Source organism: Pongo pygmaeus, chromosome 18 (genome assembly GCF_028885625.2).
Source record: "Pongo pygmaeus isolate AG05252 chromosome 18, NHGRI_mPonPyg2-v2.0_pri, whole genome shotgun sequence".
In the NCBI taxonomy this organism is placed as follows: domain Eukaryota; kingdom Metazoa; phylum Chordata; class Mammalia; order Primates; family Hominidae; genus Pongo; species Pongo pygmaeus.
The window spans coordinates 86,523,258-86,550,810 of record NC_072391.2 but is presented as its reverse complement, the minus strand read 5'-3'; the positions used below and the strand labels follow the sequence as shown (position 1 = coordinate 86,550,810).

The window sequence follows — 27,553 nt, the reverse complement described above, 5'->3', positions numbered from 1 at the left end:
CTGGCTAATTTTGTATTTTGAGTAGAGATGGGGTTTCTCCATGTTGGTCAGGCTGGTCTCAAATGCACGACCTCAGGTGATCCGTCCGCCTCAGCCTCCCAAAGTGTTGGGATTACAGGCGTGGGCCACCGCACCGAGAGACAGAGACAGAGAGACAGAGAGAGACAGAGAGAGAGAGAGAGAGAGAGAGAGAGAGAGAGAGAAGACTCACTCTGTAGCCCAGGCTGGCATGCAATGACAGCTCACTGCAGCCTCAAACTCCTGGGCTCAAGTGATCCTCCTGGCTCAGCCTCCAGAGTACCTGGAAGCACAGGCGTGAGCCACCACATCCGGCTAATTTTTTAAACTTTTTTTCGTAGAGACAGGGTCTCCCTGTTTCCCAGGCTGGTCTCAAACTCCTGAACTCTAGCGATACTCCCACCTTGAGCTCCCAAATTGCTGGGATTCCCGTCGTGTGCCACCATGTCCAGTCTAAGTGTCTTTTAAAGAAGTTTAAAAATTACTTTCTAGCTGGGCAAGGTGGTTGGTGCCTGTAATCCCAGCAGTGTGGGAGGCTCTGGTGGGAGGACCACTGGAGCCCAGGAGGTTGAGGCTGCAGTGTGCCACGACAGCGGCATTGCACTGCAGCCCGGGCGACACAGCGAGATCCTGACTCAAAAAAAAAAAAAAAAAAAAGAAAAGAAAAAAGAAGAAAACACTTAAAGTATAACATCATTTTCGGGCGTTTCGTCCTTTGGGATTTGCTGTTTTCAGGATTTCACACCGTAGGGATTTTGATCTCTTGTGACTTCAACACTCCGGGTTCTACTCTTCAAGACTGGCTGAGGTCTGTTTTAAACAGAGCCCAAACACGCAGATTTGTCGTCGTCTAGGTCCCGTCTGCCCTGTGTGCCCTGTGAAATGGTGCCAAACATCTGCTAGCCACAGAAAAACCAAAACCTGAGAGCTGTCGGTCCCCCAGCCTCGGCTGCCCTTCAGAAGGTACTGACCGTGGCTCCCACCGGGCTGCTGAGTGTGTCACTGTCACCCAGCCCACGAGCCCCTCTCCGACCCCCGAGTTCCTCCTCCCCTTCTGAGTGGTGACCCCCACCCCGAAGCCGTGGCGGCACCGCGGAACCCGGCCTGCCTGTGCTACCGCCCCTCCTGGCCAGGCCCTCTTCCCAATCGCCCTGAAACCATTCACATAACCCACGTGCTCGCCTGCCACCGCGCCTGGCTTTCCTGTATTTTTAGTAGAGATGGGGTTTCACCGTGTTTGGCAGGATGGCCTCGATCTCCTGACCTTGTGATCTGCCCGCCCCGGCCTCCCAAAGTGCTGGGATCACAGGTGTGAGCCACCGCGCCCGGAGGAGTTGGGGTTTCCCCGTGTTGGCCAGGCTGGTCTCGAACTCCTGATCTCAACTGATCTGCCCCCCTTGGCCTCCCAAAGTGCTGGGATCACAGGCGTAAGCCACCGCACCTGGCCTGAACGGTGTAATTTATACATGTAAAACCATCTTGTTCAGATGGCTCACCAGTTGTCTTAGCACCTTTCATTACAAACTGCATTTTTACCCCACTGATCTGAAATACCCCCTTTATGAACTAAATTTCCATGTGGCTAGGTCTATTTCCAGATATTCCATCTTTGTCCCTCTGTCTGCTTCCTGGTCATGTGTCACACACTTTAATTATAGCGGCTTTAGAGGATGCTGCAGTGTCCACAGTGAAGAATCAGTTTTCTCTCCTGGGTCTTCTTGGGCACCATCAGACGTCTGTGTCCCCATATGAACTTCAGGGTCAATCTGCATTAACTCCACAAAAAGCTTTTGGTGCTGTTGTAACTGGGATTATGTTTCATTTCTGAATTAAGAATGGGATCTTTATGATGTTAAGTCATCCCATCAAAGAACAAGGAATTTGCCCGTTTGTTTAAGTCTATGTGTGTCTTTCTTTTTCTTTTTCTTTTTTCTTTTTTTTTTTTTTGAGACAGAGTCTTGCTCTGTCACCCAGGCTGGAGTGCAGTGGTGCGATCTTGGCTCACGGCAAGCTCCACCTCCTGAGTTCACGCCATTTTCCTGCCTCAGCCTCCTGAGCAGCTGGGACTACAGCCGCCTGCCACCACACCCGGCAAATTTTTTCTATTTTTCATAGAGACGGGGTGTCACTGTGTTAGCCAGGATGGTCTCGATCTCCTGACCTCGTGATCCGCCCACTTCAGCCTCCCAAAGTGCTGGGATTACAGGCACAAGCCACTGCGCCTGGCCTAGAAGTTTTTAATTAGCCTGGTGTGGTGATGTGCACCTGTAGTCTCAGCTACTTGAGAGGCTGAGGCGGAAGGATCACTTGAGCCCTGGAGGTCGAGGCTGCAGTGAGCTGTGATCACACCACCACTGCACTGCAGCCTGTGGGACAGAGCAAATTCCTGTCTCAAAAAAAAAAAAGTGTTTTAAAGTTTCCTCATGGCCGGGCACGGCACGGTGGCTCATGCCTGTAACCCCAGCATTTTGGGTGGCCGAGGCAGACAGATCATGAGGTCAGGAGTTTAAGACCAGCCAGGCCAACATGGTGAAACCCCGTCTCTACTAAAAATACAAAAATTAGCCGGGCGTGGTGGCAGGTACCTGTAATACCAGCTACTTGAGAGGCTGAGGCAGGAGAATCACTTGAACCCAGGAGGTGGAGGTTGCAGTGAGCCGAGATCATGCCAGTGCACTCCAGCCTGGGTGACAGAGCGAGACTCCGTCTCAAACAAACAAACAAACAAAAGGTTTCCTCATTTAGGTTTTATACATTTCTTGATAAGTTTATTTCTAAGCATTGTTTTATTGCTATTATAAATAAGTTTTCTCTACTATCATATCACCTCACTGGTTATTGGTTGTGTAGATGAAGACCATCTATTTTTTGACGGCAATTTCACCTCCTCTAACTTACTAAATGTTTTTACTGATTCTACAGGGCTTTCCATGTATATCATATAATGCATACAAGAGATAGTTCACTTTTTTGCAATTCTGTTTTGCCCAATTGCATTAGGTGACACTTCCAGTACACACACACACACATATAGCTATAGACACAGGTGTCCTAAGAAAGTATTCACCAATTCCTATTTTGAGTCCTTCTATCAATAATAGGTACTAAATTTTTCCAAAGTCTTCATCAGCAGCTATGGATAGAATCACATGCCTTATCTTCTTAGATGGATTCATATGGTATAGTATTTAATAGGCTTTCTAATAACTGAACCGTTGCAGTCTGAAATTCCACTTGGTCATGGTTTATTATTTTCTCAATGTGGTTTTGTATTGTTTGCTGATATTTAACATAACTAATTTGAATCAATATAATTAACACTGTAAGTTTTCATTTTTGTGGTCTTTTATCACATTTTGCTTTTAACTTTTATTTATGAGATGGAGTTTTGCTCTTGTTGCCCAGGCTGGAGTGCAATGGCGCTATCTCGGCTCATTGCAACCTCCACCTCCTGAGTTCAAGAGATTCTCCTGCCTCAGCCTCCCAAGTAGCTGGGATTACAGGTGCCTGCCACCATGCCCGGCTAATTTTGTATTTTTAGTACAGACAGGGTTTCATCATGTTGCCCAGGCTGGTCTTGAACTGCTGGCCTTAAGTTAGCCAGCCACCTCAGCCTCCCAAAGTGTTGGGATTACAGGCATCAGCCACTGCACTCAACACCCTGTGGCAATTTTCTTTGTGCTGAAGTCATTTTGTCTGATGTTAAATACAGCCTCTCCACTTTATTATGTTTACATGGTATACACTTTTCCATTCTTCTACTATTAACCTATTTACGTCATTGTATTTGAAGTGTCTTGTAGATGACATATTGATGGGTCACACTTTTTATCTGTCCTATCTTTAAATAGCATGTGTAGATCATGGTTTTTTTTTGAGACAAAGTCTCGCTCTGTTGCCCAGGCTGGAGTGCAGTGGTGCGATCTCGGCTCATTGCAACCTCCACCTCCTGGGTTCAAGTGATTCTCCTGCCTCAGGCTCCTGAGTAGCTGGGACTACAGGCATGAGCCACCAAACTTGGCTAACTTTTGTATTTTTAGTAGAGACAAGGCTTCACCGTGTTGACCAGGCTGGTCTGGAACTCCTGACCTCAAGCGATCCACCTGCCTCAGCCTCCCAAAGTGTTGGGATTACAGGCGTGAGCGCCTGGCTGATCATGTGCATTAATGTGTTTGATTACATAGGATTCAGCTCTACCAGTTATTTTTTATTTTAGACAGAGTCTTGCTGTCACCCAGGCTGGAGTACATACAGTGCCGCAATCTCAGCTCACTGCCACCTCCACCTCCCCAGTTCAAGTGATTCTCCTACTTCAGCCTCCTACGTAGCTTGAATTACAGGCTCCCACCATCACCCCTGGCTAACTTTGTATTTTTAGTAGAGACGGGGTTTCACTATGTTGGCCAGGCTGGTCTCAGACTCCTGACCTCAAGTGATCCACCTGCCTCAGCCTCCCACAGCGCTGGGATGACAGGCCTGAGCCACCGCACCTGGCCACCACTTCATTACCTACTTGTTCTCTTTTGTTCCCAGTACTCAGTTTCCCCTTTATCACAATTCTTTCAGGCTATTTAACACTTTTTTTAGTAGTATGTTCTAATTAACATATTGGACCATTTTAGTATATCTCATTGTCCTTTTTTTTTTTAAGACAGAGTCTTGCTCTGTTGCCCAGGCTGGAGTGCAGTGGCACGATCTCGACTGACTGCAACCTCCACCTCCTGGGTTCAAGTGATTCTCCTGCCTCAGCCTCCTGAGAAGCTGAGATTACACGTGCCCCCAACCACACGCAGCTAATTTTTGTATTTCTTAGTAGAGATGGGGTTTCACCGTGTTGGCCAAGCTGGTCTCGAACTCCTGACCTCAAGTGATCCACCCACCTCACCCTCCCAAAGTGGTGGGATTACAGGCGTGAGCCACCATGCCCAGCTGTATACCTCTTTAGTAATTAAAATATACAGATTTAGCTTTTCCAGTCCTTCTGGAATGGTATTTTGCCACTGAAATGGAGCACAGAACCTCCACGCCGTCCAGCCACGTTGCCCCTCACCTTCATGTTGTAGTTGTCTTATGTATTAAATATGTCAGTTGAAACCCCATGTGATAATTTTTGCTTTTGACAATAAAATATATTTTAAAGAACTCAAGAGGAGAATGATCTGATCTATTTACTCAGGTATTTACTCTTCTATTGCTTTTCCTTTGTTCCAGGTTTCCTTAAGAGTTTTCTGTAACCATTTATTTAAACCAGGTCTGCAGGGAATTCTTTGTATTGCCTCATCGTTACTTCTGTTTCATTCCTAAAGGATATTTTGCTGGATATAGCAATCTGGGTTGGCATTTCTTTTTATTTCAGAACTTGAAAAATGTTCCTACATTTCCTGTTGGCCTCTATCGCTTCCAACAAGAAACCCGGTCAATTGAATTGTTCTTCTGGAAGCACTGTGTCCCTTTTCTCAGCCTCCTTCCAAGACTTTCACTCTGTAGCTTTCGGCAGCTTCATGGTGGCAGGTCTGGGCTTGGTTTTCTTTTCTTTCTTTTTTTTTTTTTTGAGATAGAGTCTCGCTCTGTCGCCCAGGCTGGAGTGCAGTGGTGTGATCTCAGCTCACTGCATGCTCCGCCTCCCGGGTTTACGTCATTCTCCTGCCTCAGCCTCCCGAGCAGCTGGGACTACAGGCGCCCGCCACCACGCCCAACTAAATTTTTGTATTTTTTTTTTAGTAGAGACGAGGTTTCACTGTGTTGGCCAGGATGGTCATGATCTCCTGACCTCGTGATCCGCCCACCTCGGCCTCCCAAAGTGCTGGGATTATAGGCGTGAGCCACCGCCCCCGGCCTGGGCTTGGTTTTCTTTAGGTTTATCCTGTCTGGGGCTCATGGAACCTCTTCAAACTTGTTTTTATCTTACACCAAATATGAGAAGTGTTTCATCATTATTTCTTCAAGTGGTTTTACTACATCACACTTTCTCCTTTTCTTCCGGGATTCTGAGGTCATGAATGTTAGCCGTTTGGTATCATAACACTGCTCCCCAAGGCTGTTGCACATATGCTGAATAATTTAAGATTATAGTCTACACTTTTGAATTTTAGGTTATGACACTCTGGGTCTGTCAGTCCCATGGGTGATGGAGATACTGGTTCACCAGGCGAGTGACCTAGTCAGGTTCAGGAGGCAAGTTCTATTGAAACTGTGTGGGTCATGCTTCCCATGTCGATTCCGTCTTAAAGCCTACGCAGAACTGCTCATGTCTCTTCTGGGGCGCGGCTCATCCACCTACAGAGCGGTCAACCTCACAGGCCAGCTCCTAAGGCCGATGATGTGTTTGCTGCTGCAGGACTGCCTGGAGGCCAGGGCAAGTGAACAGAAAAACCAAACTTTGGGATTTTTTCTCTCACAGTGTTAGGACACCCGTTTCCACTGGTTGTGTGAAAACAGAAGTCAGCATGAGGCCCCGATCTGGAGCCTAGCGGATGCTGGTGCCAAGCTTCCGGGACCTCCCGTCCTTCAGAATTGTGAACCAAATAAACCTCTTTTCTTCACTAAAAAAAGAGGCCTTGCAGAAATTGTATGTACACAGTGGGAAAAATGACATTTTACTCTACAGATCCCATCAACAAAAATCAACTCCAAATGGATTAAGCAACTTGGGATAAAACATAGAAACTGTGGAAGCCAAAATAGTACAGCGTATTTAAGGCCTTAGGGGAAAAGAAATTTCTGATGAAGATAAAGGAAAGGTTGTATAAATTTGAGTATCCCAAAATTAAGAAATATTTTTCCTTTTTTTTTTTTTTTTTTTTGAGACCGTCTCACTCTGTTGTGCGAGTGCGGTGGCGCGATATCAGTTCACTGCAATCTGTGCTTCCCAGGTTCAAGCGATTCTCCTGCCTCAGCCTCCCAAGGAGCTGGGATTACAGGCATGCACCACCACATCTAACTAATTTTTCTATTTTTAGTAGAGATGGCATTTCACCATGTTGGCCAGGATGGTCTTGATCTCCTGACCTTGTGATCCACCCACCTCGGCCTCCCAAAGTGTTGGGATTACAGGCGTGAGCCACCGCGCCTGGCAAAATCTTTTTCCTTAATGCACCATCACAAAAGTGGAAACAGGTGAAGCAGAAACCACTACAATCTTCTAAGTCACAAGTGGTGACTCACCTCACAACAGCCTCACTATTTCTAAAAAAGAACAAATATCAAACAAATCAGGAAAAAACAAGACCAGGTATTTCATCCAAAAAGGAAAATAGCCAGCGTAAGTAAAACCATGTTCATACTATCAGTAATGAAGAGAAGTGCAAACCAACACCCCAAGGAGATGCTGTTTCACAACCACTTTGGAAAAAATGTCACTCCCTAATCAGGTTGAACGAGTAGAGAGAGAATAAAACTGCCCAGGAGTCAACATGGCAGCTCTTACAGATAGTTCAAGAATCTCTGGGCTGGGTAAGACCTTGTCACAGACATGTGCTTAGGTAGAAAGACTATGAGAAAAACCACACCACTGGTGGGGCCTGGATGTGGACTCGTCAAGGTGAGTGAGTGAACACACACAGGTTCCTGACATGGAAAGAAGTTTATCACTCACAGTGTCAAGAGAAGGGGGCACATCACTCCAGGCAGGGCCCAAGGGGAGCTGCAGAGCTGGGCAGGAGGCAGAAGTGAGAGCTAGGGGAGGCAGAGGCCACAGGGTTTTCACAGGAAAGGCAGGACAGGGCAGGATGAAGACTGGGGCTGGCTAGTCTGCATACTTCCAGCAGGCCCAAGGGCAAAGAGCATGTCCCGCTGTCTAGTGCCTCATCCTGGGCTGACTTCAGGGAGGAGAAATACTGGCTTGGTGTGGTAGTTAGAAAAAGGAAGTGGCTGGAAATAAGTACTTGCAACAGTTGAGTTGCATACGCAGTGTGAGCTGAGTTGCATACGCAGAGCGAGCTGAGTTGCATACGCAGTGCGAGCTGAGTTGCATACGCAGTGCGAGTTGATTTGCATACGCAGTGCGAGTTGAGTTGCATATGCAGTGCGAGTTGAGTTGCATATGCAGTGTGAGTTGATTTGCATATGCGGTGCATGTTCCCAGCAAGTTGTTTACCATCTTTAGGAATGATCTAGCCTGGGAGGGATGGTCTAGCCCCCACAGCAAGACCCCAGGATGAAAATGTATCCTAACAAAAAACACAAAATAGAACATAATTAATACAATTGGTCCTTTAATATTTTACCTTATGCTGAGGAACCCTCAGACATCGGGAGTGGAGATTTTCACACAGGAGGGCATAAGTTGCCCTAAGCGACACAGAACATGTTCTGAGAGTAAGGAAGAGAAATACAGGCATCTGCATAAGCAGTACCTGCAGCCCTGCCCATAACCCAGTTTTCCATCATGCACGGTGTCTCTGTCTGTCTGTGTTGCTACGTATCTGAGGCTGTGGGTAACTTAGAAAGAAGCTTATTTGGCTCATGGTTCAGCAGGCTGCACAAGCACAGCACTGGCATCCGACCTGCTTCTGGTGAGGACTATTTGCTGTGTCAAACAGGGCAGAGAAAGTCAAGGGCAGTGAGCCAAACCCGAGGGATGGCTTGGCTTTATCACAACATGCTCCCGGTAACTAGTGCATTCCCCTACAAACCAATCCAGGCTTGACACAGCAAGAATGAATGGTATCCAACCATTCAGGAGGGTACCCCCATGACCCAAACCCCCACCAGGCCCCCTCCCAGCACTGCCACACTGAGGGTCAAAGCTCAACATGAGAGGGCAAACCAATCACATCCACATCACAGCATATGGTATTACTCAAGAAAATCACTTTGAAATGTTGGGGGTCCAATGATAATATCCTCGAGGAGTTATAAAGGTGATAAAGGGATGAGTTTGACAATTATCAGGATGGCAGGTCTGTAGTTCTGCTGCAGGAGGGTATGAAGCAAACAGTTAGTACGTGTAAAGAAGAGGCTCTGTGTGAAGCCAAGTCAAGGCAGTAAGGAGATGAGATAGAAAGCTGCAGTGGAGGAGAAGGCACTGGGCAGACAGTGACCTCCCGAGAGGCTGACAGGAGGCGGGTGCCTCCTGGCGAAACAAAACATTTTGTTATCAATTATTGGGACTTCACAGACACTACTAACTCCTACCAGATTTTCCTACAGGCCAGGGGTGCAGGGCTGTAGGTTTTGGCTGAGATTACACCAGGATCACGGGTTAGCGGACAGCAAGCTCAGCTCATTACAGAATCTCAAATATCGAATTTGTGCCTTAGGAATCCCAGTCCATGGGCATCGCTGCTGAGGAGGTTCTGGAGAAGTGCATGAAGTCACCTCCAGTGAAGGGACGGGGAGTCGTCAGAGGGGTAGTCGTCTTAATGAGGTCTGGGCTGGGGTGATGCCTCCATCAGCAGTGGGCATATCAGGCAGGGTGATATCTGGGCTACCGCCTGCTCAGGATGCTGTCACTAGGAGTCCGAGCACCAGGATGATGCAGGGCTGGCATCACCTGTGACCCACAAGTTCTGGACTCAGGCAACTGTGAGTCATTTCCAGCAGAGACCTGCAGGACTTATTTCAGCCAATCAGGATGGCATCTGAGACCAGTCCAGGAGCCGCTACAACCCCACAAGGTGGTTCACACTAATCTGATGACCTTTAGTGTCACTGCCAACAATTAAAGTTGGCAACAGATGAGCTAAATAGCCACACTTAATCCCACAAGAGAAACACGGCACAACCCACTCCTCTCCACAACAAACACGTAACATGAAGGTGCACAGGTCTGTCCATCCAGAATTTCAAACACGTGACATGAAGGTGCACGGGTCTGTCCATCCAGGATTTCAAACACGTGATATGAAGGTGCACGGGTCTGTCCATCCAGAATTTCAAACATGTAATATGAAGGTGCACGAGTCTGTCCATCCAGGATTTATTGTTCACCTCGTTGTAGATTACCTTTATACCATGGGGGTTCAACACCACAGAAACAGTCACCAAGCAGCTGCTGCCCTGATGGCCACAAAAAACATAACCCAAGATTGCTGCAGCCAGAGGACACACATTCGTGTCACTCACACGGAAGCCTTGCTCTGCCGCTGTGTGTGTTTAAGGGCCTCATCCAGGAAGCGCCAGTGACAGTGCCAAGTGCCATGGAACATCAGGACCAGCCGTGTCCCTGGTCTGTTTTCATGGTACACAAAGGGGCAGCACACACACAAGCAGCTCCTGCCCCAGAAGTGCCGGATCGCAGAAGCTGCCCCAGGAGTGCCGGACTGCAGCAGCTGCCAGGACCGCTCTGCATGCTGTGAAGAGGATCTGGAGGTCAGCAGGGACACTCAGGGCTCTCACCCATCCGGCACTGCCTGAGGTACAGGAATTCCCTCCTCCCCACGTGGCGGGTGGTGGCTCTCCCTCCACGGCCATGAAACAGGGGCATCTCAGGGCACTGACCTCGCCCCTCTCCACTCTGCCCCTCCTCTCCCTCCACGGCCATGAAACAGGGGCATCTCAGGGCACTGACCTCGCCCCTCTCCACTCTGCCCCTCCTCTCCCTCCACGGCCATGAAACAGGGGCATCTCAGGGCACTGACCTCGCCCCTCTCCACTCTGCCCCTCCTCTCCCTCCACGGCCATGAAACAGGGGCATCTCAGGGCACTGACCTCGCCCCTCTCCACTCTGCCCCTCCTCTCCCTCCACGGCCATGAAACAGGGGCATCTCAGGGCACTGACCTCGCCCCTCTCCACTCTGCCCCTCCTCTCCCTCCACGGCCATGAAACAGGGGCATCTCAGGGCACTGACCTCGCCCCTCTCCACTCTGCCCCTCCTCTCCCTCCACGGCCATGAAACAGGGGCATCTCAGGGCACTGACCTCGCCCCTCTCCACTCTGCCCCTCCTCTCCCTCCACAGCCATGAAACAGGGGCATCTCAGGGCACTGACCTCGCCCCTCTCCACTCTGCCCCTCCTTGCACCCTGGTGTTTTATCTGAAAGGATCAGGTATGGGAGAGGAACAAGGGCATTTTCATAAAATGTAGAGCTGTGTTATGCCCCAACCTTGGCCAGTGTGGGACCCTACAGGTGGGTCATGCCTAAGAGCATGACTAACCAACCAGAGCCTACGCTGCTCACACAGAATCACATCTGGATCCTCAAGACTAACCAACCAGAGCCTATGCTGCTCACACAGAATCACATCTGGATCCTTAAGACTAACCAACCAGAGCCTACGCTGCTCACACAAAATCACACCTGGATCCTCAAGACTAACCAACCACAGCCTGCACTGCTCACACAGGATCACCATCTGGATCCTCAAGACTAACCAACCACAGCCTACGCTGCTCACACAGGATCACATCTGAATCCTCAAGACTAACCAACCACAGCCTGCACTGCTCACACAGGATCACCATCTGGATCCTCAAGACTAACCAACCACAGCCTGTGCTGCTCACACAGGATCACATCTGGATCCTCAAGACTAACCAACCACAGCCTGTGCTGCTCACACAGGATCACATCTGGATCCTCAAGACTAACCAACCACAGCCTGTGCTGCTCACACAGGATCACATCTGGATCCTCAAGGCTAACCAACCAGAGCCTACGCTGCTCACACAGAATTACATCTGGATCCTCAAGACTAACCAACCAGAGCCTACGCTGCTCACACAGAATTACATCTGGATCCTCAAGACTAACCAACCAGAGCCTATGCTGCTCACACAGAATTACATCTGGATCCTCAAGACTAACCAACCACAGCCTGCGCTGCTCACACAGGATCACATCTGGATCCTCAAGACTAACCAACCACAGCCTGCGCTGCTCACACAGGATCACCATCTGGATCCTGAAGACTAACCAACCACAGCCTACGCTGCTCACACAGGATCACATCTGGATCCTCAAGACTAACCAACCACAGCCTACGCTGCTCACACAGGATCACATCTGAATCCTCAAGACTAACCAACCAGAGCCTGCGCTGCTCACACAGGATCACATCTGGATCCTCAAGACTAACCAACCAGAGCCTACTCACACAGGATCACATCTGGATCCTCAAGGCCCACTGTTAGCCAGGCTGCTACTTGGACACTGTAGCAACCAGACTGGAGGATTTCTACAGAGAACAGAGTCCTCACTCCAAGAATGATCAGTGCAGCATCATAAAGATTCAAAATATGTCTACAGAACCCCCAGAAAGACATGTCTCAAGTTAGCCCACAAGGTTTTAGGACACAGGGAAGCGATTCCTATCTTCCATACATTGACAACACTTCAAGTGTCAATCACCACGTTCACTAAAGGGTGAGGAAAGATGTAATGTAAAAAATGACTTCCCAACAATTCTCACCCTCCTAAGATTTTTCTCCATTGTGAGATCACAAGGGATCATCAAAGTACTGAGCAGAACAGCAACAACGCTGCTACGTATCACACATCAATAGGGTTCTCTCCACTGGATACCTTCCATATTTAGCAAGACCTCAGAGAACACTGAGGGCTTTCTCTGTGTCTGCTGCTGTAGGGCCCCAGGGTGAGTTCCTGCCTGCTGGGTTGTGATGAGATGCTGATGGCCCGGCCACATTCCTCAAGTCATGGGCATCTGGAGAACGAGAGATCTTTCATGTCTTCAACGTGAATGAGTGTAGCTGACAGCTTCCCCACATTCCTTACATTAGTAAGGTTTCTCATCAGTATGAATTTGAGCATGATGGTTAAGGCATGAGGAATTCTTAAAAGGTTTTCCACAGTCCTTACATACAAAAAGCTGCTCTTCAGTGTAAGTTTTTAAATGTTCTTTTAGTAGATAAAACCTATTGTATGCTTTCCCACATTCCTTACATTTATAGGGTTTCTGCCCAGTGTGAATTCTTCCATGTTTACGCAGGTGAGAGGAAGCACGGAAGGCTTTCCCACACTCGTTACACATATAAGGTTTCTCTCCTGTGTGAGTCCTTCTGTGTTCGATAAGGTGTGAGGAGGAAGCAAAGGCTTTCCCACACTCCTTACATATGTAGGGTTTCTCACCGGTGTGGGTTCTTATGTGCACGATAAGGTGTGAGGACGTGGTGAAGGCCTTTCCGCATACTTTACATTCATAAGGCTTCTCTCCAGTGTGAGTTCGTATGTGCTCGGTTAGGCTTGAAGAAACAGTGAAGGTTTTCCCACAGTCCTTACATTCATAAGGTTTTATTCCAGTGTGAATCTGAACGTGCTTATTCAGGCACGAGGAATTTCTGAAGGATTTCCCGCATACTGTACATATAAAGGGCTTCTCCTCTGTGTGAGTTTTCACATGCTCATTCAGTAGATAAACCCTATTGTAGGCTTTCCCGCAGTCCTTACATTCATAGGGCTTTTCCCCGGTGTGTGTCCGCATGTGTTTAGTGAGGCCTGAGCGCCCCGTGAAGGCTTTGCCACACTGCTTACATTCGTAGGGTTTCTCTCCAGTATGGATTCTCGCATGCTCAGTCAGGCTTGAAGAAACAGTGAAGGATTTCCCACAATCTTTACATTCATACGGTTTCTCTCCAGTGTGAGTCCTTACGTGCTCGGTAAGGCCTGAGGATGTACAGAAGGCTTTCCCGCAGTCCTTACACGTGTATGGCTTCTCGCCCGTGTGAGTTCGTATGTGTCTAGTAAGGCCACAGCGCACAGTGAAGGCCTTCCCACAGTAGCTGCATGTATAGGGTTTTATTCCAGTGTGAATTCGAACATGATTATTAAGGCATGAGGAATTTCTAAAATATTTTCCGCAAACCACACATGCAAAGGGCTTCTCCCTCCTGTGAGTTTTTACATGTTCATTCAGTAGATAAAACCCACCGCAGGCTTTCCCACAGTCCTTACATTCACAGGGCTTCTGTCCAGGGTCTGTCTGGACGTGTTTAGAAAGACCTGAGCATCCAGTGAAGGCTTTTCCGCATTCTTCACATTCACAGGGCTTCTCTGCAGCATGAATTCTTACATGTTGAGTCAGGCTGGAAGAAACAGGGGAGGCTTTTCCACATTCTTCCAATTCACAGGGCTTCTCCCCAGTGTGGACTGGCACGCGACTAGTAAGGTAGGCAATGTATCTAAAGGCCTTCCCACATTCCCTACATATGTGGGGATTCCTGACAGCATGCATTTCAACAGGTGGGGCACAGCCTGTGGAGTGAGTGAGAGCTTTCCCACACTGTTTCCATTTCCATGTTCCTTCTCTGTTGTGACTTCCCGCACGCGCCTGAAGGTATGACTGATTAAGGAATGCTTCCCCACAGTCGCTGCAGTCAAGAGATCTGTCCCGACTGCATGCTTGCTGGGAAACAACATTTGGAGTAGGGCTGAAGGCTTTTCCACACTGACCCAACGTGGAAAATTGCTCTCCAATTTTGAACAAGGTTTTCTGGCATAGAATAAAAAAGTCTTTTTCATAATGATTAGACACACAACTGTCTCCCGTATTTTGAGTTCTCACGTGTGTGCTGAGGCCTGAGTGTTCACTGAAAGCTTCTCCACGCTGCGTGTGGTCACAGAGCTGCCCTCCATTGTGGCTTCTTGCCTGTTGGTGAAGAATGAGTGGTGGTCAGGGGGTTGCTGAGGCTGATTCATAGATCTCACCCCGCTGAAGACAGAGTATGACGATGATGATTACAATTTTTGCCATTTTCATAACATGCAAGCAGCTCCTGCCCTGTAGACGTCTTTCATGTCAAATGAGGAACCCAACTGCAAGAATCCTGTGCCATCGGGACGGGCGCGGTGGCTCATGCCTGTAATCCCACAACTTTGGGAGGCCGAGGCTGACGGATCACCTGAGGTCGGGAGTTCAAGACCAGCCTGACCAACATGGAGAAACCCTGTCTCTATTAAAAATACAAAATTAACCGGGCATAGTGGCACATGCCTGTAATCCCAGCTACTCAGGAGGCTGAGGCAGAAGAATGGCTTGAACTAGGGAGGCAGAGGTTGCAGTGAGCTGAAATTGTACCATTGCATTCCAGCCTGGGCAACAAAAGCAAAACTCCATGTCAAAAAAAAAGAATCGGCCGGGCGCGGCAGCTCACGCCTGTAATCCCAGCACTTTGGGAGGCTGAAGTGGGAGGATCACGAGGTCAAGAGATCGAGACCATCCTAGCCAACATGGTGAAACCCCATCTCTACTAAAAATACAAAAATTAGCTGGGCGTGGTGGCACACGCCTCTAGTTCCAGCTACTTGGGAGGCTGAGGCAGGAGAATCACTTGAACCCAGGAGGCAGAGGTTGCAGTGAGCCAAGATCATGCCACTGCGCTCCAGCCTGGTGAGAGAGTGAAACTTCATCTCAAAAAAAAAAAAAAGAATCCTGTGCCATCTGCTCTAACTTCGAAAAGTCTGTGCGCACAAAACAGCTCTGCAATCTCAATACCTCATCACATGTGTGCTGATGTGTGTCTGAAGCACCAAGTTTCAAGACAGGATGAGGTCCTCCCAAATTCCGCACATTCAGAGTGTTCTCTACAGACAACCCCTGCCTGAGTGAATCCTGCTTCTCTAAATTCTCTCAATTTTGCTCATTTTCTATAGTGGAATTCCCAATCTTTTATGAGTGTGATAAATAAAAAAATCTCTCTTGTTAATCTTACCGTCTGTGTCTCATTTGATGCTCTGAACCAAGATCTATCCTGCCGAAGTGCTGGCCCTTTGGTTTTAAGTCGCCATTCTGAAAAGAAAAAAAAAAATGACCTAAAAACAATCAAACTCATTGGTATTTGCTTTCATATAAGACATGGCAGAAAAAAAAATAAAGCAAAGATAGATTTGAAGAGTTTGGCTATGTGTAAAATTTGGAATCATAGGAACTGGGAGTCATAATTTAGAAGATTTTAAAATACATTTGGTCCATAAAAAAGAAATGTGAGGTGAACAGAAACAGTATTATCAATGAAAGAAAGCAGGAAAGATCTGGACAAAGGGCATACATTAAAAACACAAACTTGGCTGGGCGTGGTGGCTCACACCTGTAATCCCAACATTTTGGGAGGCCGAGGCAGGTGGATCACGAGGTCAGGAGTTCGAGACCAGCCTGACCGACATGGTGAAACCTCGTCTCTACTAAAAATACAAAAATTAGCCGGGCATGGTGGCACACACCTGTAATCCCAGCTACTCAGGAGGCTGAGGCAGAAGAATTGTGTGAACCCAGGAGGCGGAGTTTGCAGTGAGCCAAGATTGTGCCACTGCACTCCATCCTGGGCAACGGAGCGAGACTCCGTCTCAAAAAAAAAAAAAAACCCCACAAACTCAAAGAACAAAAGAGCAGGTTTTTTATGAGATCACAGGAAAGGGAAAGTCCAGATCAGATGGAAAATAAGGAATTATGGGAAGCTCAGGATACCCAGAGCTTTTGAGTCCAACAGCCTCATGTTCTGTGCCAGAATGCATCTTAAAACGTGCACTCAGGATCCTTCCACAGCCGCTAAACTTGAAACTCAGGATCCTTCCACAGCCGCTAAACTCGACACTCAGGATCCTTCCACAGCCGCTAAACTCGACACTCAGGATCCTTCCACAGCCGCTAAACTCGACACTCAGGATCCTTCCACAGCCGCTAAACTCGACACTCAGGATCCTTCCACAGCCGCTAAACTCGACACTCAGGATCCTTCCACAGCCGCTAAACTCGACACTCAGGATCCTTCCACAGCCGCTAAACTCGACACTCAGGATCCTTCCATAGCCGCTAAACTTGACACTCAGGATCCTTCCACAGCCGCTAAACTTGACACTCAGGGTCCTCCCACAGCCGCTAAACTTGACACGATCCTCCCACAGCCGCTAAATTCGACACTCAGGATCCTTCCACAGCCGCTAAACTTGACACTCAGGGTCCTCCCACAGCCGCTAAACTTGACACGATCCTCCCACAGCCGCTAAACTCGACACTCAGGATCCTTCCACAGCCGCTAAACTTGACACGATACTCCCACAGCTGCTAAACTCGACACTCAGGATCCTTCCACAGCCGCTAAACTTGACACGATCCTCCCACAGCTGCTAAACTCGACACTCAGGATCCTTCCACAGCCGCTAAACTTGACACGATCCTCCCACAGCTGCTAAACTTGACACTCAGGATCCTTCCACAGCCGCTAAACTTGACACGATCCTCCCACAGCTGCTAAACTCGACACTCAGGATCCTTCCACAGCCGCTAAACTTGACGCGATCCTCCCACAGCTGCTAAACTTGACACTCAGGATCCTTCCACAGCCGCTAAACTTGACACTCAGGATCCTCCCACAGCCGCTAAACTCGACACTCAGGATCCTCCCACAGCCGCTAAACTCGACACTCAGGATCCTCCCACAGCCGCTAAACTCGACACTCAGGATCCTTCCACAGCCGCTAAACTTGACACTCAGGGTCCTCCCACAGCCGCTAAACTTGACACAATCCTCCCACAGCCGCTAAACTCGACACTCAGGATCCTTCCACAGCCGCTAAACTTGACACGATCTTCCCACAGCGGCTAAACTCGACACTCAGGATCCTCCCACAGCTGCTAAACTTGACACTCAGGATCCTTCCACAGCCGCTAAACTTGACACTCAGGGTCCTCCCACAGCCGCTAAACTTGACACGATCCTCCCACAGCCGCTAAATTCGACACTCAGGATCCTTCCACAGCCGCTAAACTTGACACTCAGGGTCCTCCCACAGCCGCTAAACTTGACACGATCCTTCCACAGCCGCTAAACTCGACACTCAGGATCCTCCCACAGCCGCTAAACTCGACACTCAGGATCCTCCCACAGCCGCTAAACTCGACACTCAGGATCCTCCCACAGCCGCTAAACTCGACACTCAGGATCCTCCCACAGCCGCTAAACTCGACACTCAGGATCCTCCCACAGCCGCTAAACTCGACACTCAGGATCCTCCCACAGCCGCTAAACTCGACACTCAGGATCCTCCCACAGCCGCTAAACTCGACACTCAGGATCCTCCCACAGCCGCTAAACTCGACACTCAGGATCCTCCCACAGCCGCTAAACTCGACACTCAGGATCCTCCCACAGCCGCTAAACTCGACACTCAGGATCCTCCCACAGCCGCTAAACTCGACACTCAGGATCCTCCCACAGCCGCTAAACTCGACACTCAGGATCCTTCCACAGCCGCTAAACTCGACACTCAGGATCCTTCCACAGCCGCTAAACTTGACATCGACCAGGGGTGCTCTTCACACTTACTCACCTTGGAGAACTCTCCATCCTGCCCTCATCTCCTCTTCCTCCTCCAGCCAATAGATCACGCTGGGTTTGAACAGGTGATGTCCTGATCATAGGGAAAGAGACATCGATGGAAGAGGCTCAGGCAGGGGATGACAAACCTACCCATGAACAGGAACTACATTTCCTTTTTTTTATTTTTTGAGACGGAGTCTTGCGCTGTCGCCCAGCCTGGAGTGCAGTGGCCCAATCTCGGCTCACTGCAGCGTCTGCCTCCTGGGTTCAAGTGATTCTCCTGCCTCAGTCTCCCGAGTAGCTAGGACTATAGGTGCCCGCCACCACGCCTGGCTAGTTTTTTGTATTTTTAGTAGAGATGGGGTTTCACCGTGGTGGTCAGAATGGTCTCAATCTCCTGACCTTGTGATCTGCCCACTCTGGCCTCTCAAAAGTGCTGGGATTACAGCCCTGAGCCACTGTGCCCGGCCTCCCAGAGTGCTGAGATTACAGCCCTGAGCCACTGCACCTAGCCTCCCAGAGTGCTCAGATTACAGGCGCGAGCCACCGCGCCCAGCCAGGAACTAAGTTTCTTTTTTTTTGAGATGGAGTCTCACTCTATCACTCAGGCTGGAGTGCAGTGGCGCGATCTCGTCTCACTGCAACCTCCGCCTCTTGGGTTCAAGTGATTCTCCTGCCTCAGCCTCCCAAGTAGCTGGGACTACAGGCGTCCGCCACCATGCCCAGTTTTTTTGTATTTTTAGTAGAGATGGGGTTTCACCGTGTTAACCAGGATGGTTTCAATCTCCTGAATTTGTGATCTGCTCGCCCTGGCCTCCCAAAGTGCTAGGATTACAGGCGTGAACCACCGTGTCCAGCCTCCCAAAGTGCTGGGATTACAGGCGTGAGCCACCACATCCGGCCCCCAAAGTGCTGGGATAACAGGCGTGAGCCACTGCGCCCGGTCAGGAACTACATTTTTTTTTTTTTCTGAGATGGAGTCTCGCTCTGTCGCCCAGGCTGGAGTGCAGTGGCGTGCCAGGAACTACATTTCTAAAGAATGCAGTGAAATTGTTTCAAAAGGGCTCAAAGTGCAAATACTCCATCCTTCTATGCCCCAAAGAAACTGGTTATCTCTGATTCCTGAAGCCCACATTCAGGCTTAAATATACATGTAAAAACCACAAGGACTCTTATTCAAATAGGAAATAACAGAAGTGCAAAAAGAGATCTTCATTCACTTGGGAAACTACTACCCAGTGGTTCTCAGCGTTAGAGTGAATTGGCATCATCGGGAGGGCTTGTTAAAGCAGAGATGACAGGCCCACCCCCAGCAGACATTCTGATCCAACATGTCACAGGTGAAGCCTGAGAATGCACATTTCTAGATGAGTGACAGTGATGCTACTGATCCCAGGACCACATTCTGGAAACGACCACACTAGAACCCCAGGACCACATTCTGGAAACGACCACACTAGCATCAAGCCCATTAGCGCAGTCATTATATCTGTTACTTCCCATGGTACTCGGCTTTGCCATCACCAACCCTGGAACACAGTACAGACACATCATGTACTGGTTCCACAGAAGTTGCAAAGGACAGTGGCAGCCTCACCTACTGAGGCCAGGTTCTTGTAGTTTTCCAGCATTACGTCTCTGTAGAGGTCTCTCTGAGATGGGTCCAGTAAAGTCCATTCCTCCTGGGTGAAGTCCACAGCCACGTCGTCAAAGGTCACCGAGTCCTAAATCATCACACATGACGGTTGGAGCCTTCCAGCGTGTCCATGAGTATTAACTGCAGAATGAGGAGGCGGGGCCCTACGCCGACGGGACTGTGAGGCCTCCTGCTGTCCACCCCATGGCCCAGTGGTCCCGGGAACCCTTCTCTGCCCACCATACGCACTGTCCGTCTCCTCCAGTCACACAGCCGGAACGGCACCTCTAACGTGTGAACTTCTCTCACCACACTCACTGGGCGCTCCCCTTGCCTTATGTCCCTCTCCTGAGCACACTACAAACAAGTGATAACTCGTGATGTGGAAGTAAGTTCCCAGAGAGGACACCTTCCCCTTCCATGTGTCAGAGCACTCAGCAAAGTAACAAACATGCATTTAGCACAACAGTCAAAATAATGAGTAACGCTGAGGCCAGGTGCAGTGGCGCAACCCTGTAATCCCACCCCTTTGGGAGGCCAAAGCGGGTGGATCACCTGAGATCAGGAGTGCAAGACCAGCCTGGCCAACAAGGCAAAACCCTGTCTCTACTAAAAATACAAAAATTAGCCAGGTGTGGCGGCGGGCGCCTGTAATCCCAGCTACTTGGGAGGCTGAGGCAGGAGAATTGCTTGAACCTGGGAGGTGGAGGTTGCAGTGAGCCGACACTGTGCCACTGCACTCCAGCCTGGGTGACAGAGCGAGACTCCATCTCAAAAAAAAAAGTAACACTGAAATACGGGGAGGGTTTTCACAGTAACACCTGACCACCCAGGTTCTTCTCCCTGGGGGCATTCAACTAGGGACTCGGTCCTTGAGTGAGGCTGTGGAGACAAGTCTGCTCAGACAGAAACATGTCTATCTGCTGAATGACCAGTATGTTATTTTAAGAAAAATACAGTTTTGGCATACCTGATAACAATTTATCAGACAGCCAGCCACCATCCCTGCTGCCTGTGTCTGTTCTTCATGAAGGCAGATTGAGTCCCTAGGAACATGACCTCCTAAAAAACAAAGAAGGCAAGAAGGCGTGAGAACCCAGAGCTGACCCTAATTCCATGCTCATGGACCCGGAAGTTATTCCATCCTAGCAGGGAATTCCCACGTACTCCTGCACACTCAGGAAAACACACGCACACAGCCATACAGTGCCTCAGGAGAAAACACACACACACACACACACACACAATCATACAGAGCGAGGGAATTCTCACGTACTCCCGCACACTCAGGAACACACACACACACAGCCATACAGTGCCTCAGGAAAACACACACACACACAGATATACAGTGTCAGGGAATTCCCATGTACACCTGCACACTCAGGAACACACATACACACAGCCATACACTGCCTCAGGAAAACACACACACACAGGCATACAGTGCCTCAGGAAAACACACACACACACAGCCATACACTGCCTCAGGAAAACACACACACACACAGCCATACACTGCCTCAGGAAAACACACACACACAGGCATACAGTGCCTCAGGAAAACACACACACACACAGCCATACAGTGCCTCAGGAAAACACACACACACACACACACACACACAGTCATACAGAGCGAGGGAATTCCCATGTACACCTGCACACTCAGGAACACACACACACACACACACAGCCATACACTGCCTCAGGAAAACATACACACACACAGCCATACACTGCCTCAGGAAAACACACACACACACAGCCATACAGTGCCTCAGGAAAACACACACACACACACACACACACACACAGTCATACAGAGCGAGGGAATTCCCATGTACACCTGCACACTCAGGAACACACACAGCCATACACTGCCTCAGGAAAACACACACACACACAGCCATACAGTGCCAGGGTAGTCTGTCTCGCCTGGTGACACAGAAGGTTTGTGAGCTATGCCGCCCATCAGGAAATGGTTAACAGGCTCCTATTGCAGATACGGAACTGTACGCCTGGAGAAACATGAGTCTTCATTTGCCCGTGGTGAGAAAACTCATGAAGGAGTTTACGCATCATCCCTCCCCAAAGCACACACTCTGGGGCTGACTTACAGGCCAGCGTTCTCTGGCTCACTCCAGCAGCTGCAATAGGAACCCGGAGCGTGACTACTCAGGCCCCATCCATGGGACTCACACCGTGTATCACGACCTAGAGCAGAGGCTCTGAGAAGGAGTCCCACCAGGACTTACCGTGGGCCAGGTCAGGGGCTGCCATCCTGGGAGGCTGATGGAAGCGTCTGAATATTCCTTTCCCGAAGCCAAGGCCACTGCAGGGCGGCTTGTGAATCTATGTGGAAGGTGTGGTCTCCATCCCTCCTGACCCAGGGATGGCTGGATCCCTATTTCCTAGCAACCATAATGAAGAAGCATTACTTCCCAGTTATCAAACCTCACGCATTAGCTTGTTTCTGCAGATGATATATGTGAAAGCCACTATATCCAGTTTACTCTGTTGAGGACTAGTAATATCCATGTCACCTACTGAAAAGCAGTATATGGGTCAGAAGACACAGCAGAAGCCTTATTTAATGATCAGAACAGCCATTCACAGATTTCACCCGTGTTTATACCTAAAACAGCCTGGTTTCAGATAACACAAACTGGTACACATCATCCACTTAGGAAGTGGTGAACCATGAAGGTTAGCTGGTACAGGTTCGACCATCTCGTCACAGGTTTTTTTTGTTTGTTTGTTTTTGAGACGGAGTCTTGCTGTCACCCAGGCTGGAGTGCAGTGGCGTGATCTCAGCTCACTGCAAGCTCCACCTCCCAGGTTCAAGCAATTCTCTCACCTCAGCCTCCCAAGTAGCTGGGACTACAGGTGCCTGCCACCACGCCCAGCTAATTTTTTGTATTTTTAGTAGAGGTGGGGTTTCACCATGTTAGCCAGGATGGTCTTGATCTCCTGACCTCGTGATCCGCCCACCTCGGCCTCCCAAAGTGCTGGGATTACAGGTGTGAGCCACCGCGCCCCGCCCTGGTCTCGTCAGTTTGTACTGCTGAGTCTGTGGTAACTCCCCAGCAGGACAAAGGCAGGTCTAGAGCTGTACTTTCTTATTCTCCCAATGAAGTGACTAAAACAGTAAAGTTTCACATGTCAGAAAAACATGTCCATTCTCCTTGTATCAACTGTCCTTACTATTAGGTGTCTGAAACAGGGCGGGGGCAGGGTCTTTGGGCTAAAAGACCCACAAATGTGTTCAGTTTGTTGTCACCTGCACAGGCTCTTTTCCCTCCTTCAAAAAGGGATGTAATATTCAGTTCTCTGCCTTAACATCATCCCCAGAGGACCTGACCCTCAGACTGAACTCATACACTATGTTGACATAAGGCTGGTTGGATACAGTGAACAGGAAATGAACACATTTTAGATACCTTCATATGAAATATACACAATAGAGGGCTTGTGATTCAGGGGCCATAGTTTCTACGAGTTCAGTAGTCTGGATTACATAAACACGTCCCCTCCAATATGCACCTCCAAGTTACTGCACCTCATGACACCTATAACCAAAAAAGAGGCACAACACTCTGCAGATCTTTTAATTTTAGGGGCAACGTATATAACAGCATTAATGCTCTACACAGTTGCCTGTAAGGCTGCCAGTGCCAAGTGTGGATCACTGCACGTTCAGGGTGCAGGACAAACTTCTTAAGCACTTGGTGGAAATGACCCAGCAGACCCACTGACACAGTGTCCATGGTAAACAGGATACCGCTGGATGCCTCTGGCAAGCACTGATAAGACTCAGAGCACAGCCCTCTGGGATTTTAGAGTAAATCTACACCCTCTAAACGGTCATCTATGCAGCTGGCCACTTACCTTTTGAGAAACAGGCTGGGGCTTGGAGCCAGGACAGAGCAGACAAGGAACAGCTAACATGGGACATGAGGTGACTAAGGCTGAACTCAGCCATCTGAGACCTCGTGGACCCAAAGGCATAAGGTGCTTGCTATCCGCCCTTTGCCAACCTCTCCTCTGAATTCAATTACAAGTTCACAGGAAGCAGCAAGAAATGGAGGAATATTTAAACGTATCACGAGAAAACAATACCAAAGTCAATATGATAGAGAGACCATAGGAGTTGTTCTAGGTGAAAAGACATAAACGATGGGAACAGATAAACCTTGAAGGGCTCTTAGTCCCCAAAATACCCAACAGCGCAATGTTGGAAAAATGTTGAGAATCCTAGATATTACACAAAGTGGACAGTGGATGACCTCCTTCTTCTTCTTATTTTTTGAGATGGAGTTTTGCTCTTGTTGCCCAGGCTGGAGTGCAATGGCACGATCTTGGCTCACCGCAACCTCTGCCACCCAGGTTCAAGCGATTCTCCTGCCTCAGCCTCCCGACTAGCTGGGATTACAGGCATGCGCCACCATGCCAGGCTAATTTTGTACTTTTAGTAGAGACGGGATTTCTCCATGTTTGTCAGGCTGGTCTTGAACTGCCGACCTCAGATGATCCAACCGCCTCGGCCTCCCAAAGTGCTAGGATTACAGGCGTGAGCCACCGTGCCCAGCGGACCTTATTATTTTTAATTATTATTATTATTTTTTGAGACGGAGTCTCGCTCTGTCTCCCAGGCTGGAGTGCAGCGGCGCCATCTCGGCTCACTGCAAGCTCTGCTCCCGGGTTCACGCCATTCTCCTGCCTCAGCCTCCCGAGTAGCTGGGACTACAGGCGCCCGCCACCACGCCCGGCTAATTTTTCGTATTTTTAGTAGAGACGGGGTTTCACCGTGTTAGCCAGGATGGTCTCGATCTCCTGACCTCGCGATCCACCCGCCTCGGCCTCCCAAAGTGCTGGGATTACAGGCGTGAGCCACCGCGCCCGGTCTATTTTTAATTTTCTTAGGTGAAATACCAGTATTGTGGTTTCAGTAGGCTAATGTCCTTATCCTTAATAGACGCTTTACCAAGTATTTAAAGGTTAAGTATCATGTGTGCCGTTTATTTTCAACTTACTTACACTCAAATAATAGTTCACCATAAGGTTTATTTATTGGGGGAGAGAGAAAACATGGCCCAAAGCTAAAAAGGAGTAAAATGATTGCAGTGGATATTCCTCGTAGTAGATGTTCACATTTTTATTAGATTCAGATTTTCTAAAGCAAAACGTGAGAAAAAATACAGTTAGTCGAAACACGTTGTTCACCGTGGATTCGATCACTCCAGGACCAGCGGGATAACGGCCGCATCCCTCCTCCCCAGGGGCCGCGCCTGGAAGTCCCGGCGGCGAGGGACGCGCGCTCCCGCTGGCCCCCACGGGCTAACTTCCACCGGGAGCTGCACGCCCGGGGCGCTCAGGGGTCTACCTTATGCTTCGGCCCCAACGCAATGTGCCAGCAACAAAAAACGTCAAAGCCGAAGCCAGATTCTCACAGAAACTCGCCCTGTTCAAAGTGAAGAAAGCAGAGGGCCCCTCTCTCACCAGCTCCGCGGAATGCAAGCGCTGCCCGGGTCCACCGCGAGCGGCGGCGACTTTCCCTTCTGGAAGCGGTGCCGGGGGCGCAAGGCGCGAGGCGGGCGGGCGACCACTCCCGGGCCAGCTTCCCCGCGGACAGCCCGAGGACACGCGCGGAACTCCCCGGCGCCGGGACGCATCGCCGCAAGAACCCGATCAGCTGTCGGACAGGCGGAGGCGGGGCCGGCGCCGGCGCCGGAAGAGGTGCCGGCGCGTCTTTGGCGTCACTTCCGCCTCCAGCCTCCGGGCCGAAATTTTGGCCTATGGCGCGGAGAGGTAGTAGTTTCTTCCGTGAGGGTGCGGGAGGGCCCCGGGGCGCCCTCGGGAACCGGGCTGGAGGCAGAGACAGGCCCGGAGGACCAGGCGGACGTAAGGATCAGGCCTCTGGACGCAACTGCGGAGCCGGAACAGACCAGGAGGGCGAGGCTGGGCGGGTACAGCCAGAAGTGCTCGTCGCGAGCGCGGCCGGCGATTCGGCCACAGCCAGAAGCCCGCGGGTGCCGGGAGTGCTCGGTCTTCTCTCGATCGCTGCGGGGAGTCACTGGCCCCGTTCCTTATTATCTGTCTGATCATCACGCCGAACTCTTAACAGTTGATTCCATTGCATTTTCAATGTAGTATTTTTTTTTCTGTAAATGTTCATCTATTTTTCCCTTCAAATATGCGTTTCTGTTATTTTTCTAATGTACCGTAGGGGCCAAGACCACCTATACTACTTTGCAAAATAGAACTGATACCAGGAGTTCTCCCAAGGTTCATTCAGAAATGTCACACGATTCCAGTAACAATACGAAAAGGGTTTTTTTTGGAACCAGGCATATTGATCCTGGAGTTCACATGGAGGAACAAACGTCTCATAACGAAGACGACACGGACAAACAAGCGCAGTGCCCGACAGATATGAAAACAGCCTCTGTCATTAAAACTGTGTGCTACTGACACATGAAAGGAAACAAATGGAATATCCAGACATCAACCCAGTAACATGGAAATTTGGTTCATAAACATAATTTCAGAGCAGTGAAACAAATATGCAGTTTATAATGAAAGGTGCTAAGACAAATGGTTAGCCATCTGAGAAATGATGAAATTAATTCTGGACCTCACAGGGATAAACTCCAAACGGATCAGGAATCTAAATGTGAAAAACAAAACCAAACCACATGTGAAGTGTTCACGTGATTTCGTGGCTGATTAAGAAACAAGATGTGCCCAGGAGGTGGCAGTGGCGCACAAGTTTGACAGGTTGGAGGGTGAGGGAGTCTCACGCACCATGAGATTATCCACAGGCTTCAAATTGGGGGTCACTAAGAAAAGAGAAAAAAATGGGCGTGGGGGGGCGCGCAGAGAACTCCCAGAGAAGAAGGAGATCAGACAGGGGGAGGACTGACGTGACTAGATCACGTTTCTCACCAGCCTGACAGGTGTCTGAGTCACAAAGCTCTGAAGGGCAGCAAGGACTTGCAGTCTTTAGAGCCCCAGGATTTATCTTATCTATGGCTAGCAGAGATTGGACACAATTTCACGAAGTATACAAAGCAACCACATGGTAAATGGTTCAACACTATGCGTCTTTGGGATGTGTTTTATTTATTAATTTTGAGACGGAGTCTCCCTCTGTGGTCCAGGCTGGAGTGCAGTGGCACAATCTTGGCTCCCTGCAACCTCCGCCTCCCAGGTTCCAGCTATTCTCCTGCCTCAGCCTCCCAAGTAGCTGGGATTACAGGTGCCCACCTTGTAATTTTTAGTAGAGACGGGGTTTCACCGTGTTGGCCAGGCTGGTCTCGAACTTCTGACCTCAGGTGATCCGCCCACCTCGGCCTCCCACAGTGCTGGGATTACAGACGTGAGCCACCGCAGCCACCATGCCTGGCCTTGGGATATTTTTTTTTTTGTTTTTTGTTTTTTTGAGACGGAGTCTTGCTTTGTCGACCAGGCTGGAGTGCAGGGGCACAATCTCGGCTCACCGCAACCTCAGCCTCCCGGGTTCAAGTGATTCTCCTGCCTCAGCCTCCAGAGTAGCTGGGATTACAGGCACATGCCACCACGCCCAGCTAACTTTTGTATGTTTAGTAGAGATGGGGTTTCAGCATGTTAGCCAAAATGGTCTCGATCTCTTGACCTCGTGATCCTCCCTCCTCGGCCTCCCAAAG

The 27,553-nt window shown here is 49.5% G+C and overlaps 1 protein-coding gene across 10 annotated transcripts in view; it reads right to left on the bottom strand.

The window, feature by feature from the left end:
- Positions 1–807: 807 nt before the first annotated feature.
- Positions 808–27,553, bottom strand: part of ZNF778 (zinc finger protein 778) — a 40,914-nt gene continuing 14,168 nt past the window's right edge. For 2 of the 10 annotated variants that reach the window (XM_063654590.1, XM_054455414.2), the window contains 6 exons: positions 22,124–22,279; positions 20,836–20,927; positions 19,827–19,953; positions 18,240–18,320; positions 15,626–15,702; positions 8,218–14,562 (listed from right to left, as the gene is read on the bottom strand). In XM_063654590.1, coding sequence (XP_063510660.1) covers positions 12,694–14,562; positions 15,626–15,702; positions 18,240–18,320; positions 19,827–19,953; positions 20,836–20,927; positions 22,124–22,148 — 2,271 coding nt within the window. In that variant the 5' untranslated portion in view covers positions 22,149–22,279 and the 3' untranslated portion in view covers positions 8,218–12,693. Of the gene's footprint in view, positions 894–8,217; positions 14,563–15,625; positions 15,703–18,239; positions 18,321–19,826; positions 19,954–20,835; positions 20,928–22,123; positions 22,280–23,308; positions 23,444–25,367; positions 25,589–27,553 lie in introns of those variants that run through there. The other 8 variants (XR_010124334.1, XM_063654595.1, XM_054455413.2 and 5 more) reach the window with 8 other exon arrangements.